The sequence below is a fragment of the Rhinolophus ferrumequinum genome, chromosome 4 (assembly GCF_004115265.2).
Source record: "Rhinolophus ferrumequinum isolate MPI-CBG mRhiFer1 chromosome 4, mRhiFer1_v1.p, whole genome shotgun sequence".
Taxonomy (NCBI): Eukaryota; Metazoa; Chordata; class Mammalia; order Chiroptera; family Rhinolophidae; genus Rhinolophus; species Rhinolophus ferrumequinum.
This window is the reverse complement of record NC_046287.1, coordinates 583,482-598,157: the sequence shown is the minus strand read 5'-3', so window position 1 is coordinate 598,157 and position 14,676 is coordinate 583,482. Positions and strand designations below refer to the sequence as shown.

Below are 14,676 nucleotides of genomic sequence, written 5' to 3'. Positions count from 1 at the left end.
CTATCCGGTACCCACCAATGTAAAAGAAGCACGTGTCTCCCTTTGACTTTTACCCAATCCCAGAGATTTCCCTGCTTTGCTTTCTCCCACCCCCTTCATCCATCACCCACAGATTACATGTAACCCTCCTTATGCCTCCTCCTATGACGCAAATGTGAAAACTAAGATGTAAAACTGCCATTCTCCAGAGCATTTTCTCAATCCGTTGAGATTTTGCTTCCCGGCAATAGTCATCAGTTTGGCTCGAATAAACTCATTAAACTTCTCTGCAGTTTGGACGCTTCTATGTTGACAGAATCAAATGGCCAACTTGGAAATAGAATTGACCAAATGGAAAATTTCATCCATTCAAATCACAATCTCAACTAATATTTAGGATTTTATTAAATCTAAGAATTTGTTCCATGGTAGACACACACACACATGATTTAACTTAGTTCTCTGATCAGCGGTTTCAACAACATGATTCATATTTTGTAAGATATACAAGTGGCTTTCCCCCCGCACCCCACGGATTCCACATACATCAAGTTCTAATTTAAAAGGAGAATTGCACGTACTCGTACATGTCTCTTGATAGTATAATGTGAACATAAGGAGTCTTGTGATTCTAAATTCAGGTGCTCAACTCTTCAGCTCTTTTTCAGAATTTCATTATATTTCCCATTAAGCATTTATGGTGAGCACATCAGCAACTTAACTGCACTTAATTACCCAATGACTTCTCATTTATGGGCTAAATAAATAGCTTTTACACAGATCTGTAGTCTATTACTCAAAAACAACGGCTTCCAGAGCACAGAAGGAAACTGCTGTCAGTTCTAAACCCGATTCCATCACTCCTGAGGCCAAAAGCCCTTCCCGTGTTACCACATTTGCCCTGTGAGATATACGTTAGCTTCAGTAAAGTAGCGATAATTGCCTTCTAATCTCCTTCTCCTGAATTTCCTTTGATACAAATCGGAGAGACTCCTTAATGTAAATCAACAAATCTTTTTCTCTTACCTTTTACATAGTTTTTGATGATTATCTTATATTTTTGCTTTGACAAAATTTATAACCTATCAGAAACGCCTAGTGCTAATTCTCAGATATACTATATATCAGCATCCAACAAAAGGATGCTTGTTTTAAAATATTTGAGAATTATTTCATAAGCAAATATAACTTTGAAATAGGAATTCACAGTAATTTTTAAAGTTGTATTGATGACTTTCTCATTTTATAAACTTGAAGTTAAATGAAAATTAAACAGCATTACTCTAATACCACAACCAGACAAAGCCATTACAGGAAAAAGAAACCACAGACCAGCATCTCTCACGAACACAGATCAAATGCAGCAAACTGAACCCAACACCGACCGGCCTGTCCAGGCGCACAGGACCCACCCCGCCTCTGAGGGCCAACGACATCACCCATCGCGTCAACAGGCTCAAGAAAAATCCTATGGTCACGTCACTAGATGCAGAGAAAAGCATTTGACAAGACCCAACACCCACCTATGTAAAAACTCTCAGCAAAAAGGGACGGAAGGAAACTTCCATAGCGTGACCCGAAAACATTGACCAAGACCTGCAGTCACTTCCTGATGCCGAACCAGCTGCTGTGCATGAAAAAGGGGCCACACACGAAATCTGACCAGGTCAGGGGACGCCAGCAGGGAAGGCCAGCACAAACTCAGAGACCAAAACTAACCACACAGGATGGTCTGCCCATAAACATCCCTAACTACCAGCAGGCCCTGGTGGGCAGTCACGTCCTTGGCCTGTGGCTTCCTTGACAAAGGTCAGTCTTTACCTGAAGTGAGTCTTTGGTCCTTTTGCCTCTGAGATAACATGAGCTTGGAATGTCACTATTCCCCTTTTCCAGACCAGAGCAGGAAACTACAGAATCCCTCACGGTTACCTTGTCCCAATGACCATCTCTCTGTGCTGTAAAATGCTGTTAACTGTCCTGTACCCACTAATGTAAAAGAAGTATCTGTCTCTCCAATTTACTTTTATCCAATCCCAGAGATTTCCCGGCTTTGCTTTCTCCCACCCCCTCCATCCACCACCAATGCATTTCATGTAACCCTCATATACAATAAGTTGCAAAACTGCCGTTTTCTGGAGCATGTTCTCAATCTGTTGAGATTTTGCTTCCTGGCAATTGTTGTCAGTTGGGCTCAGATAAACTCTTATCAGCGTTCCCTTAGGCTGGATGCTCTTTCGTGGACACTGCCCCCCATCCAGATCAGGAGCGAGGCCTACGTGTCCCCGTGCCACTGCTGCTCCATCTTACTGGAAGTTCTGCAATGACATGACGAATGAAGTGGCAGCTATACAGACTGGTAGAGAGGAAATAAAACTGTCGTTCACAGCTGACATGATTTTCTACAGAGAACCCCCCCCAAAAATCAATAAAATAATTCCTGGAAACAAGGCTGCAGGATACAAGCTCAGCATATGAAAGTTAATTGCTTTCTTATAAACCAGCAACGAGCAATTGGATTTTGAAATAACAAACACAAAGCCATTTACATGGGCACTGAAAGCTGCAATAGTTAGGTATGGGGCCTACACCTTTTTGTGTTGCTTCCTGCCGTGGCCTGGGGCCAGTGCACCCCGCCCCCCCCACTGTGCCCAGGATGCCAATGACATGCGTCCCAGGCCAGGAACAGGTCGCTGGGAGGCCAGGTTAGAAACCTGGATTGAGCCTTTTCTTTAGAAAATGCCAGTAATACTCCCACAGCTGGTATAATTAGTCTTCTGACAGTACGTGTTAAGACAGCAGAGCGTTCTGAGGTCTACACTTCATGACACAGCGGGCTCGTGTACCCGTGCACCTGAAAGCAGCTGGAGTTTCCAGAAGTTTCAGCACGGAGAACTGCTTGGCTAGGCCGACTGCTCTGTCATTGTTTCTGGTTATTAAGGACCTGCAGTGTGGGAGTTTTGTTGTCACATCAGGTGAGGTCGCTGGGAGCTGCTCACTTCACTCAGGGCTGCCCTGGGAAGCCGATGGTTTGGGGCTGTGACCTTCCAGCACTAGACTTAACACTATGGCTGCCCCAGGTCCCAGCAGGAACGCCCCCGCCCCGCCCCAGCTGGTGATTTCCCCACAATGCACACCAACAGTGGTATTTCACTGGGGATGTTCTGAAGGAAACTGGGCAAAATAAGTCATTCACAGGGTAAATATAGTACAATTCCTGGCTTATTTTTAAGTGTATAGCTGTTATTTTATATAAAATTTGTGTGTATAAGCTCACAATCTTCTTGTGTAACGTAAGTGAGCACTTGGCATTTGCTTGTGAGCAACAGGCTTTCCGCAGCCTGTGTAACGGGTCCCCCTGCAGTCTCTCCACAGTGCTTCTCCCGCGGGAGGGAGCATGGGGTCTACGGGGGCCACGACCAGGTCTGAGGGGCTGTGGCCTAGGGAGCCCTTGTCATCGTGTCGTTACGTGTTTAATGCTGATTACAGTCAGCTTTTCTCTTAGAGCAAATTTAGGACTTGGTAGAGCTAACGCTGACACCAAACATGCGAGCTTTTCATCCTACCCAGGTAAGACTCGGGGCACAGGCTCCCCGTCTGCACTACTAAACGATTCTGGGTGCATCTCTGCTCAGGCGATCGTCATCATTCCCAGGGAGCACTGTCCCCACCACTGAGACATGTTTCTCAGCCCCGCACTGCAGTGAGAATGAGGCTGCTTGTATGCAGAATGGGTTTTAGGTTGAAGAGCTCATGGCCTGGGCAGAATAGCTGCTAATGAGGGGAGGGGCACACAGGATGCATTCTGACAGGGCTACGGGGAGACATGCAACCTCTGGGCTCCGAAAGGGGCCTGTGCTGAGCAAATCGACACGTTCAGTGCACACGTGCATGGAGGTCCTGTGTTTATTCTCGATGCAATTTATTATCAGCCATGTGACCCCCAACTCAATTTCAGGTGCCCAATACAACGCGTGCCTTTTGCCTGTCAGTTAGATACACTGGACCAGATGCGCAGTATTTTGCTTTCCCGGGGAGGGAGACACGAATGGTCAGAGATCACACTGGCTTTGCTCAGATCAGACCCGAGTCGCTGCTGATTCGTCAGTGCCTGGAGACCGCATCATCTCAGCTCCCTCACCTATGCCCTGAGAATCGTCACCATATTTGCCCCACAGGCTCGCTGAGGGGTCCAACTCACTCAATTGAGGTGCCCAGAAGAACGTAGGAAAACCAGCTACGGGGGGCGGGGGGGCTGCACACACGGTCACTTCCTTTTCCTCTTCCATTTCATTCTGTCCCTTGTGTTCCCGAGCACCTTATCATTCTCAATACCACCAATACAGACGGGGTGGCATAGTCCGAGAACTGCTGAAGCCTCTCTCGACCCTGGGGCACTGTGACTTCCTGTTTCTCACAAGCCAGCACGTCCCCGACAGGCCGGCGCCTGGCCAGACGGTCCTGGTTTCATCCTGACAGCTGCCCTTTCCTTCACTGCGTCCCAGAAGCAGCACCAGCACAGCTCACCCCAAAAGCGCCAGCAGGGCGTGCCCTGAGTCCCCCAGCGACTCCCAGGCCCCCGCTGGGTCACTCCTTTGTGTATGAGTCAAGTACAGATGAAGAGGCAAACTCTTCCACACACACAAAATCTTCAGGATCTAAAAATGGTCTTGGGGGCCCGTGTTTTCAGTTATTAGCAAAGGAATGTGGCAGTCATGGAAACCACGTTCTAGAAAGACACCGCAGAAAGCCAGAAGTCTGCCGGGGGCACTGTGCCCGTCTCCCTGGTATCGTCCCCGCAGCCTCCGAAGCCCATGCGCTCACACCTGCATCTGTGAATGGCATCTGGCAACAGTGTGATGCTGCTGACAATCACAATGACAGCCGTCACGAGATGCTAACATTTGTCACTCACTCACCATGACCCATCTGCTAAGGTTTTGTATTCTCAGATCAAATCATCTTTAGGATCCCAAGACGCAGGAAGCAGTCCTACTACCCACAAGGAGTAGAGGCCCATGGAAACCGGGCCAACTCGCCAGCAGGCCCGGGGCAGCCTCAGAGCTTGCCCAGGTGGCCACCGCACACACTTCCCTGTCCCCAGTTCTCAGGCAGCACAGAGGCCACAAGCTCTCATCCTGCCACCAGTCTCTGCAAGGCTCCACCCTGCCAGCAGCTTCCCAAGTGTTCTGACTGTGTTCCACGACACAAAGTGACTTCACATAAAAGCCAAAAACACACACACATGCACACACACACACGTGCACACACACACACACACACGCACTGATGCTTCCTTAAACAACACTCGCTCTTATTATGTGTGATGTACTGTGATATTTTCTATTCTCTACATTCCATACATCCCAATCCTGTCTTTTTTCTTTTAAAAAATTGCTGGTAGTGACTCAGTAATTTGAATTCATGGCCCACCAATGAGTTGCAACCCACACCTTAAACACCAGTGTCATTTCAATATAAACAACCAGACAGTGAAACGAAGCAACATCGCTTACTGAACAGAAGCTCGACCAGACGAACTGCATCTTCTGTTATTAAACATGTCTGCCACCTTCGTCCTTTCCTCCCACACCTGTTCCCACCCAAGACCATTTTGTTTGGTGCAAAAACCATCATCTGCCTACTTCAGAAGTTTGTGGCGTCAGCCGCTGTTGTAGCAAAATTGTCATTTCAGGAGGAACAGTTTCGAAAGGTGAAGACTTCACGCGTTGTTACTGAAGTCACATGTGTGCATGCGTGTCGATGAATACACCTCTGCAAATATCTTGCTTCCTTCTAACAGAGACACCAGAGAACTCCGTCCCCCGTCTGCCCCATGAGGACACCACGAGAAGACCGTCTATGAACCAACCAGAGAGAGGTTCTCACCAGAACCGTGACCTTGGAGTGTCCCGCCTGTGAGAAATAAATCCCGCGTCTAGACGCCCCCCAGCCACGGTTTTCTTCACTGCAGCCATGTGCCTGAGGCACGAACGAGCCAATGAGAATTTACTGGTTCAGGACGGAATCACCAGGGGAAGGTCCGGTCACTCATTTGGCAGCAAGCACCTCAGCAACGTGCAAGCCAGGGACTGAGATTAAGGAGAAAGGCTAGGGAATCCATCCCAACGTAGATGGAACATTCCAGTGTCCTCATGTCGTAACTTATAATCTAATTCTGTTTGTATAGAAATAAAGTTTTAACATGAAGTTGTCCACATAAAGCAATCTCCTAGGACGTTCCCTTGATTACCTGTCATTTAACCTGCCTTTACACCAGACCTTCCCACTTGTTCTGCAGCAGGCAGTAATGACTTTCGTGGATGTCATGCTGAAAGGGTGGCCTCTACTTATGGGGTCTGAGTTCCCACCAGGCAGTCTGGGGGCGCACGGATGTCCTGAGGGGAGTGTAAGATAAAAGAGAACCCAGGACACAGCGCTGGAGAAAGGGAGGGGCGCTGAGGATGCAGTAAATGAATACTTGTTACTGTCTGTAAGGGAGGAAGAAACTGCACGGCATTGCTTCCATTATTTCTGGAAACTTCTAGAAGTTTACCTCAAGGAAATAAGTGGGGATGCCCATCAAGTTATAAAGTTATATGCCTACAAGATGGCCAGCGGTGTTTATAAAAGGGTACAAAAAATAAATTTCTAACAGGGAGATCTTTCATAGCAAGTTATGTTTCATAATTACTACGACGCGTGCTGTAGTTAAGGGGTGTGTGTCACTTAAAACGATGCCATGCAATGTTGTGCTATATAAAAGTATTTTCATAATATGGGGGTTGCCCCATAGAAGCCCGTATCAGTAGTTATTATTTTAATATTCAAGTGTTTTTACTATGACATAGTGCATTCATTCCTCACTGTTGTTTCTCATATAGTACATGCCTATGTGCCTAAAATATATATACTTTTAGTTTTAGGTGTACAAAACGATGTAATAGTTAGACATTTATCATTTATATACCTCATGTTTGCCTAATATTCTTGATTGATCATTTAATTTGCCTTTTTAAAAAATTTCAATTTGCAATTGACTTACCAGTGCAAATTGGGGTCAGTGTAACAGTTCTTGCAAATGCTGATAAACTCTCCAACTCTTTACAACTGGTTTAAATATGACATCCAAGAGAATGAAGAAAAGCCTTTCTTAGAAATAACATCTTGTATAATGAGCCAATGTCACAAAAAAATTACTGGGAGAGCAACCTAATTGTAGTGTGTCTGAAGGTCTTCCCGCAGAACTTTTCTCCTTGAAAAAGTGGCTTCTCTTCTTCCATTGTGGTCATTTTGAAGGTACTGCATTAATCCACTTTTATCACTGACTTGAGGCTAATTTTACAGAAACCTTTTTTATCTTTCTATATACCACAGCCACTTACTTATCATAAAATTACCTTCATACATTATATTATCTGAGCTTCAGAGAGTATTGTGCCCTTAAAATGAAATGGGTACTGTACGGACACGGCTGTGACACTCTTATTTCCAAAAAGATGACTTTATTAATTTGTCTGTCACTAAAGAAAAGTTTAGGTTTTCCAGTCGATGTCAGCTTTCCTTTGGCTTTGACAGAGACTGAGGCCGGCTGAAGAAAAGTTGGCATTCTGAATGGGACTGGAAGCCAACGTTACTTCACGGCTTTATGACCTAACTGATACCAAGCGTAGATGTCCTGCAGGATTCTGGGAATGCTACTTACTCATCCCACTCTCATAGCATTAACACCAGTCTACAGCGCTTTTAGTTTTAATTTGGTGCAGGAGAAATATAAGTGTGAGACTTGAAGAGCCTTTAAAAACCCATCGAGTTTAACCCCCCTCAATTTAGAGATGAGGAAATTGGAAAACGAAATGTCTAAAATTATGGTCTTTGCTCTTGATTCGTTCTGGTAACAATAGAACTGTAAGTCAGACTCCCCCACCCTTCTTCCCTTTCTTTCTTTTTTTAACCTCTCCGTTTATTCCCCTTTCATACACTGGGTCTTTGGCCTGTGAGCACCTGACAGTCACCTAGGGACTTCTAAAGATAGCAAACCCACACCTGCTTCAGAAGAGTGACATTAGAATGCTCCCTGGTGACACCAACTAAAGCGACTGGGTTGGCGGCGACTGTTTCCATGAGTGGGCTAACAGACCCCTGGAACCAGGCTGTAACCTTCCTGATGGGCTCCCACTGAGTCGAGGCTGCACCAATGACCGCTGCCCACTCCACTGTCCTGCACCACTGGGGGGCTAATGCAGGAAACTAGGCAACACCTCCGAGATCTCCTTCGAGCCAAGCATCCCCAAACACTCGCATTTCTTTCTTTCCAAAGCCTCAACAACCTGACTGTTCCTTCTCATTCTTACAATCACCAACCTCAACTCATGACCAGACTGTAGCAACAGCTCACCAAATACTTTCTGTATTGAAACACTAGCGTGATTCCTCAAAAAAAGTTAAAAATTCAATTACCACATGATCCAGCAATTCCACTCCTAGGTGTAGAACCGAAAGAATTAAAGCAGGGTCTCAAAGAGATATTGTGTTTCCCCCAAAATAAGACTGGGTCTTATATTAACTTTTGCTCCAAAAGATGCATTAGGGCTTATGTTCAGGGGATGTCATCCTGAAAAATCTTGTGCGGGCTTATTTTCTGGTTAGGTCTTATTTTTGGGGAAACATGATACTTGTGTGCCCATGTTCACAGCAGCATTATGCATAATAGCCAAGAGGTGCAAACAAGCCAAGTCCATCAACCGACGACTGGATGAACAGAATGTGTCTATCCAGGCAACGGAATATTATGCAGCCTTTAAAAAGAAGGAAATCCTGCCACATGCTAGAACATGGACGAACCCTGAGGACAGTATGCTGAGAAATAAGCTAGTCACAGAAGAACAGATACCGCGTGATCCCACTCATGCGAAGAACCTCAAATAGTCAAATTCATAGAAGCAGAGAGCAGAACAGTGGTTGTCAGAGGCGGGGACATGTTGTTAAACGGGCAGAGGTTCAGTTTGAGAAGGTGAAGAGGTCCATGGATGGACGGTGGTGACGGTTGCACAACAAAGGAATTGTGCTTGAAGCCACTGAGTTGTGCACTCAAATGCGGTCAGAAGAGGAAGTTTTGTGTCACGAATATTTTACCACAGAACAAAAGCACTTTCCCTCTGAACAATCCAGCCTGCAGGGTGCCGCACATGCCACGCTCTGACCCCCTCCACCCAGGCTCAGCTCGTCTCGTGTGACTGTGGTCTGGGGCTCCGTAGTGGGGACCCCATGACCTCAGCTTTGTGCCCCTGCTGCGGTGCCCTAGGCTCTTCCTGTCATGACTTCCCCAGAAAGGACAGCGGGTGGGTGAGTGGGCGGTGATGCCCCTGTGCGCGCTGTCCCAAGACCCTTAAGGATGGGTGTGTCAGGCTCACATCTCCGCGGCCACAGACACGGCTCAGAGACCACGGTCCTCACGGACTGTCAGAGAACCGGCATTGCAGGCGCAGTTGTAATATTTTCCACCTCCCGCGGCACAAAATGCAGACAGGCTACTTTTGTCCCAGTGAAACGGTCCTCCCGTGGAGGCCTTCAGACCTGTTCTCCAGTGGGGACCAAGACAGAGCTTTACAGAGTGAACCCAGGACTTGTACGCACTCATTCCAGAGAGGCAGCTGGTACACCTTTCTAGTAAGAAGTCAAAACCACACCATTTGCCCATTTCCATGTAAAGAAAGGCTTGTTTAGGATGACGAGTTAAAAAGTAAGTTTCTAACTCGACCGTAGTGGATAATATACTGCCATTCTTTTACAGCTGCACCTGATTGCATCATTTTAAACTGAAAAGCAAACTTTTTGTTTCTAATTTTCTTTTAAAAAAATTGCAGCTTTATGTAAGTGGACTCCTTTGATTTTCAGTTTTATTCTTTAAGCCAATCAAGTGGACAACAGACTTATTGGCTAAAAATCTGAAGTAAATGAGGAAAAATTCGAATTGAAATATAAATTGACATAGGGACATCACACAGCACTAAGTGCTACGCCAGTTGTGGCCATTTGGGGCCTGAGAAGCGACTGGCACTCCTTTAGGCAAATGAGTGACCCCGTCAGGACCCGGCACAGAAGGCAGCCCCACAGGCCACGTGTGTCCTCTCACTTCCTCTTGGACGTTGGGTTGATTCAACACTTTCCATCTCTAACAGAAGACGTGCCTCTTTTACGTAAGCGTCAAATAACGATGGCCATGTGTGGCAGGCACCAGCTTTACCATCAGTGCCAGCTGTGGACTAAAATTCCCACGTGCTCGCACTAGGCTGGGGAAAGGGCTAGTCGTCCAGTTTCCTGAAACATTGCAAGTAAAGGAGCTTCCACTTCCTGATGTCCTCAGAGCACATTTAGTCACGAAGGGAAAAGCGGAGGCACCGATCCACCTGTGGACAGGCATCGTTATGGTGACAACCGCCGGAATCATCAAACCAGGATGACCAAGCGACTGTGCCCACGGAGCCGCCATAACATCATGTATATGGTATTTTAAAAATACATATTTTAATTGTTCTCACCAGGACCCTGTACAGTCAAACATGCTCAAGACACGTTAGTGGAGAGGTTCGCTGGTTGCAGAGGTGCAGACAGTGTCCGCCCGAGCGTGTGTGGTGGCAGCCAACGTGTGTGATGACACCCGAGCGTGTGTGGTGCCAGCCGACGTGTGTGGTGACGCCCGAGAGTGTGGTGCCACCCGACGTGTGCGATGACGCCCGAGAGTGTGGTGCCACCCGACGTGTGCGATGACACCCGAGCGTGTGTGGTGCCAGCCAACGTGTGCGGTGACGCCCGAGCGTGTGCGGTGACACCCGAGCGTGTGCGGTGATGCCCGAGCGTGTGGTGCTGGCCGACGTGTGTGGTGACACCCGAGCGTGTGTGGTGACGCCCGAGCGTGTGTGGTGACGCCCGAGCGTGTGTGGTGACGCCCGAGTGTGTGTGGTGACGCCCGAGCGTGTGGTGCTGGCCGACGTGTGTGGTGACACCCGAGCGTGTGTGGTGACGCCCGAGCGTGTGTGGTGACGCCTGAGCGTGTGTGGTGACGCCCGAGTGTGTGTGGTGACGCCCGAGCGTGTGGTGCCACCCGAGCGTGTGTGGTGACACCCGAGCGTGTGTGGTGACGCCCGAGCGTGTGTGGTGACGCCTGAGCGTGTGCGGTGACACCCGAGCTTGTGCGGTGACGCCCGAGCGTGTGGTGCTGGCCGACGTGTGTGGTGACACCCGAGCGTGTGTGGTGACGCCCGAGCGTGTGGTGCCACCCGAGCATGTGTGGTGACGCCCGAGCGTGTGGTGCTGGCCGACGTGTGTGGTGCCGGCCGACGTGTGCGATGACACCCGAGCGTGTGTGGTGCCGCCCGAGCGTGTGGTGCCGGCCGACGTGTGTGGTGCCGGCCGACGTGTGCGATGACACCCGAGCGTGTGTGGTGCCAGCCAACGTGTGCGGTGACGCCCGAGCGTGTGCGGTGACACCCGAGCGTGTGCGGTGATGCCCGAGCGTGTGGTGCTGGCCGACGTGTGTGGTGACACCCGAGCGTGTGTGGTGCCGCCCGAGCGTGTGGTGCTGGCCGACGTGTGTGGTGCCGGCCGACGTGTGCGATGACACCCGAGCGTGTGTGGTGCCAGCCAACGTGTGCGGTGACGCCCGAGCGTGTGCGGTGACACCCGAGCGTGTGCGGTGATGCCCGAGCGTGTGGTGCGGGCCGACGTGTGTGGTGACACCCGAGCGTGTGTGGTGACGCCCGAGCGTGTGTGGTGACGCCCGAGCGTGTGTGGTGACGCCCGAGTGTGTGTGGTGACGCCCGAGCGTGTGGTGCTGGCCGACGTGTGTGGTGACACCCGAGCGTGTGTGGTGACGCCCGAGCGTGTGTGGTGACGCCTGAGCGTGTGTGGTGACGCCCGAGTGTGTGTGGTGACGCCCGAGCGTGTGGTGCCACCCGAGCGTGTGTGGTGACACCCGAGCGTGTGTGGTGACGCCCGAGCGTGTGTGGTGACGCCTGAGCGTGTGCGGTGACACCCGAGCTTGTGCGGTGACGCCCGAGCGTGTGGTGCTGGCCGACGTGTGTGGTGACACCCGAGCGTGTGTGGTGACGCCCGAGCGTGTGGTGCCACCCGAGCATGTGTGGTGACGCCCGAGCGTGTGGTGCTGGCCGACGTGTGTGGTGCCGGCCGACGTGTGCGATGACACCCGAGCGTGTGTGGTGCCGCCCGAGCGTGTGGTGCCGGCCGACGTGTGTGGTGCCGGCCGACGTGTGCGGTGACGCCCGAGCGTGTGCGGTGCCGCCCGAGCGTGTGGTGCCGGCCGAGCGTGTGTGGTGCCGCCCGAGCGTGTGGTGCTGGCCGACGTGTGTGGTGCCGGCCGACGTGTGCGATGACACCCGAGCGTGTGTGGTGCCGCCCGAGCGTGTGGTGCCGGCCGACGTGTGTGGTGCCGGCCGACGTGTGCGATGACACCCGAGCGTGTGTGGTGCCGCCCGAGCGTGTGGTGCCGGCCGACGTGTGTGGTGCCGGCCGACGTGTGCGATGACACCCGAGCGTGTGTGGTGCCGCCCGAGCGTGTGGTGCCGGCCGACGTGTGTGGTGCCGGCCGACGTGTGCGGTGACGCCCGAGCGTGTGTGGTGCCGCCCGAGCGTGTGGTGCCGGCCGACGTGTGTGGTGCCGGCCGACGTGTGCGGTGACGCCCGAGCGTGTGCGGTGCCGCCCGAGCGTGTGGTGCCGGCCGAGCGTGTGTGGTGCCGCCCGAGCGTGTGGTGCCGGCCGACGTGTGCGGTGCCGGCCGACGTTTGCGGTGACGCCCGAGCGTGTGTGGTGCCGCCCGAGCGTGTGGTGCCGGCCGAGCGTGTGTGGTGCCGCCCGAGCGTGTGGTGCCGGCCGAGCGTGTGTGGTGCCGGCCGAGCGTGTGTGGTGCCGGCCGAGCGTGTGTGGTGCCGCCCGAGCGTGTGGTGCCGGCCAACGTGTGTGGTGCCGGCCGACGTGTGTGGTGACGCCCGAGCGTGTGGTGCCGGCCAACGTGTGTGGTGCCGGCCGACGTGTGCGGTGCCGCCCGAGCGTGTGGTGCCGGCCGAGCGTGTGTGGTGCCGCCCGAGCGTGTGGTGCCGGCCAACGTGTGTGGTGCCGGCCGAGCGTGTGGTGCCGGCCAACGTGTGTGGTGCCGGCCGACGTGTGCGGTGACGCCCGAGCGTGTGCGGTGCCGCCCGAGCGTGTGGTGCCGCCCGAGTGTGTGGTGCCGGCCAACGTGTGTGGTGCCGGCCGACGTGTGTGGTGACGCCCGAGCGTGTGCGGTGCCGCCCGAGCATGTGCGGTGCCGCCCGAGCGTGTGGTGCCGCCCGAGCATGTGCGGTGACGCCCGAGCGTGTGTGGTGCCGCCCGAGCATGTGCGGTGCCGCCCGAGCGTGTGGTGCCGGCCGACGTGCGCGCTGAGCTCCCTACCTAGATCCTCCTCCTCCGGCCCTGAGAAGCTGATGCCCGGCTGGACCAGGTCCCCACCGTCTTCCTCTGCAAAGAAAGAAACAAAGACACTGTTTAATCTGTGTCCGGTGCAGACTGAGTTACACACAGCACATCGTCCACACTTCACCATGGACAGTCAAACACGAGATGCGTTCACACTTATTTGTGTCACTGCTCAGAGCTGCACTTCGTGCCGAACCCCCAGGGACAACCACGTCTTGTGTGAGCAGCACTCTGACCACCCGTGTCTGCAGCGGCTCAGGCTTCAGCCAAGCGAGGCTAAGCTCCACCTGTGGTTTCACTTCAGGTTTATGAGGCTATCGCTTCCGAAGAGACTACGGAAGGCCGGACGCTGTCACCTCCCGCTCCCTCCCGCTGGTTGAGCCCAGCGCTGTCCAGAAAGCGCCCACCAGCGGGGACCTCCTTCCCAACAGCCAAAACCTGCAGGTCTATGTTAACCATAACAGTTCATGTCCACTGGATTTTGCCCCAAACACAAGTCTCCTTCCTCCTCTTGGGACACTTCAGGTCACCAGCATTGAGCGACATCGGTGTGTGGCGCGCAGGCGTGGGGGCTGCCTAGCACTGTCCCTCCCCTCCCAGATGGGTCGGCAGAGGCCAATGAGGTGAAGGGACCTGTCGTTTGTCCCCCAGTCCCTGGGGGCTGGACTAGAGGTGTGTGTGCAGCCTCCACCCTGCACTGTGCCCGGCAGATGTGCCCTGGGCTGCGGGCACCAATATCCCACCCAGGACGGAACGTGAGGGGTGCCGGTCCTCCCAGAGATGGGGTGTCACTACATACATGACACATACATGGCCATTTTGCATTGTTTCATAAATACCAAGAGAATTACAACCAGCCTCTACACATGCATCTGGGCAGGCTTCCGGCATTTCCGAGTAGGCTTTGAGGGAAATATGCCACATTTATGTCCTGCTGGTCACGGCCAACCCAGTGTCGGAGGGCATGTTAGTGCATCGTGACGAGACCCACTTCCCACTGTTACCACCGCGGCTCAGTAGCTGCGCCTGTGTCCTTTTCAGAAAGTTTGCAGGACGTCAAGAAAGGAGGATGTTTGGCTGTGGAAGACGCTGCAGGGCCTCATGATATCTGCAGTGGAATCCCATTTTGTGGGCTCCCTCATCAGTGCTTTAAAAATACATTTTTAGACATTGTAAGTATGTACGCGTCGAGCACCTACACGTGTCATGCGTGAATGAGCTGAGTACTT

At 52.0% G+C, this 14,676-nt stretch overlaps 1 protein-coding gene across 2 annotated transcripts in view; it reads right to left on the bottom strand.

Moving 5' to 3' along the window:
- Positions 1–14,676, bottom strand: part of DLGAP2 (DLG associated protein 2) — a 452,087-nt gene that overhangs the window by 82,700 nt on the left and 354,711 nt on the right. For both annotated transcript variants that reach the window (XM_033104757.1, XM_033104759.1), the window contains one exon: positions 13,424–13,489. In XM_033104757.1, coding sequence (XP_032960648.1) covers positions 13,424–13,489 — 66 coding nt within the window. The remainder of the gene's footprint in view (positions 1–13,423; positions 13,490–14,676) is intronic.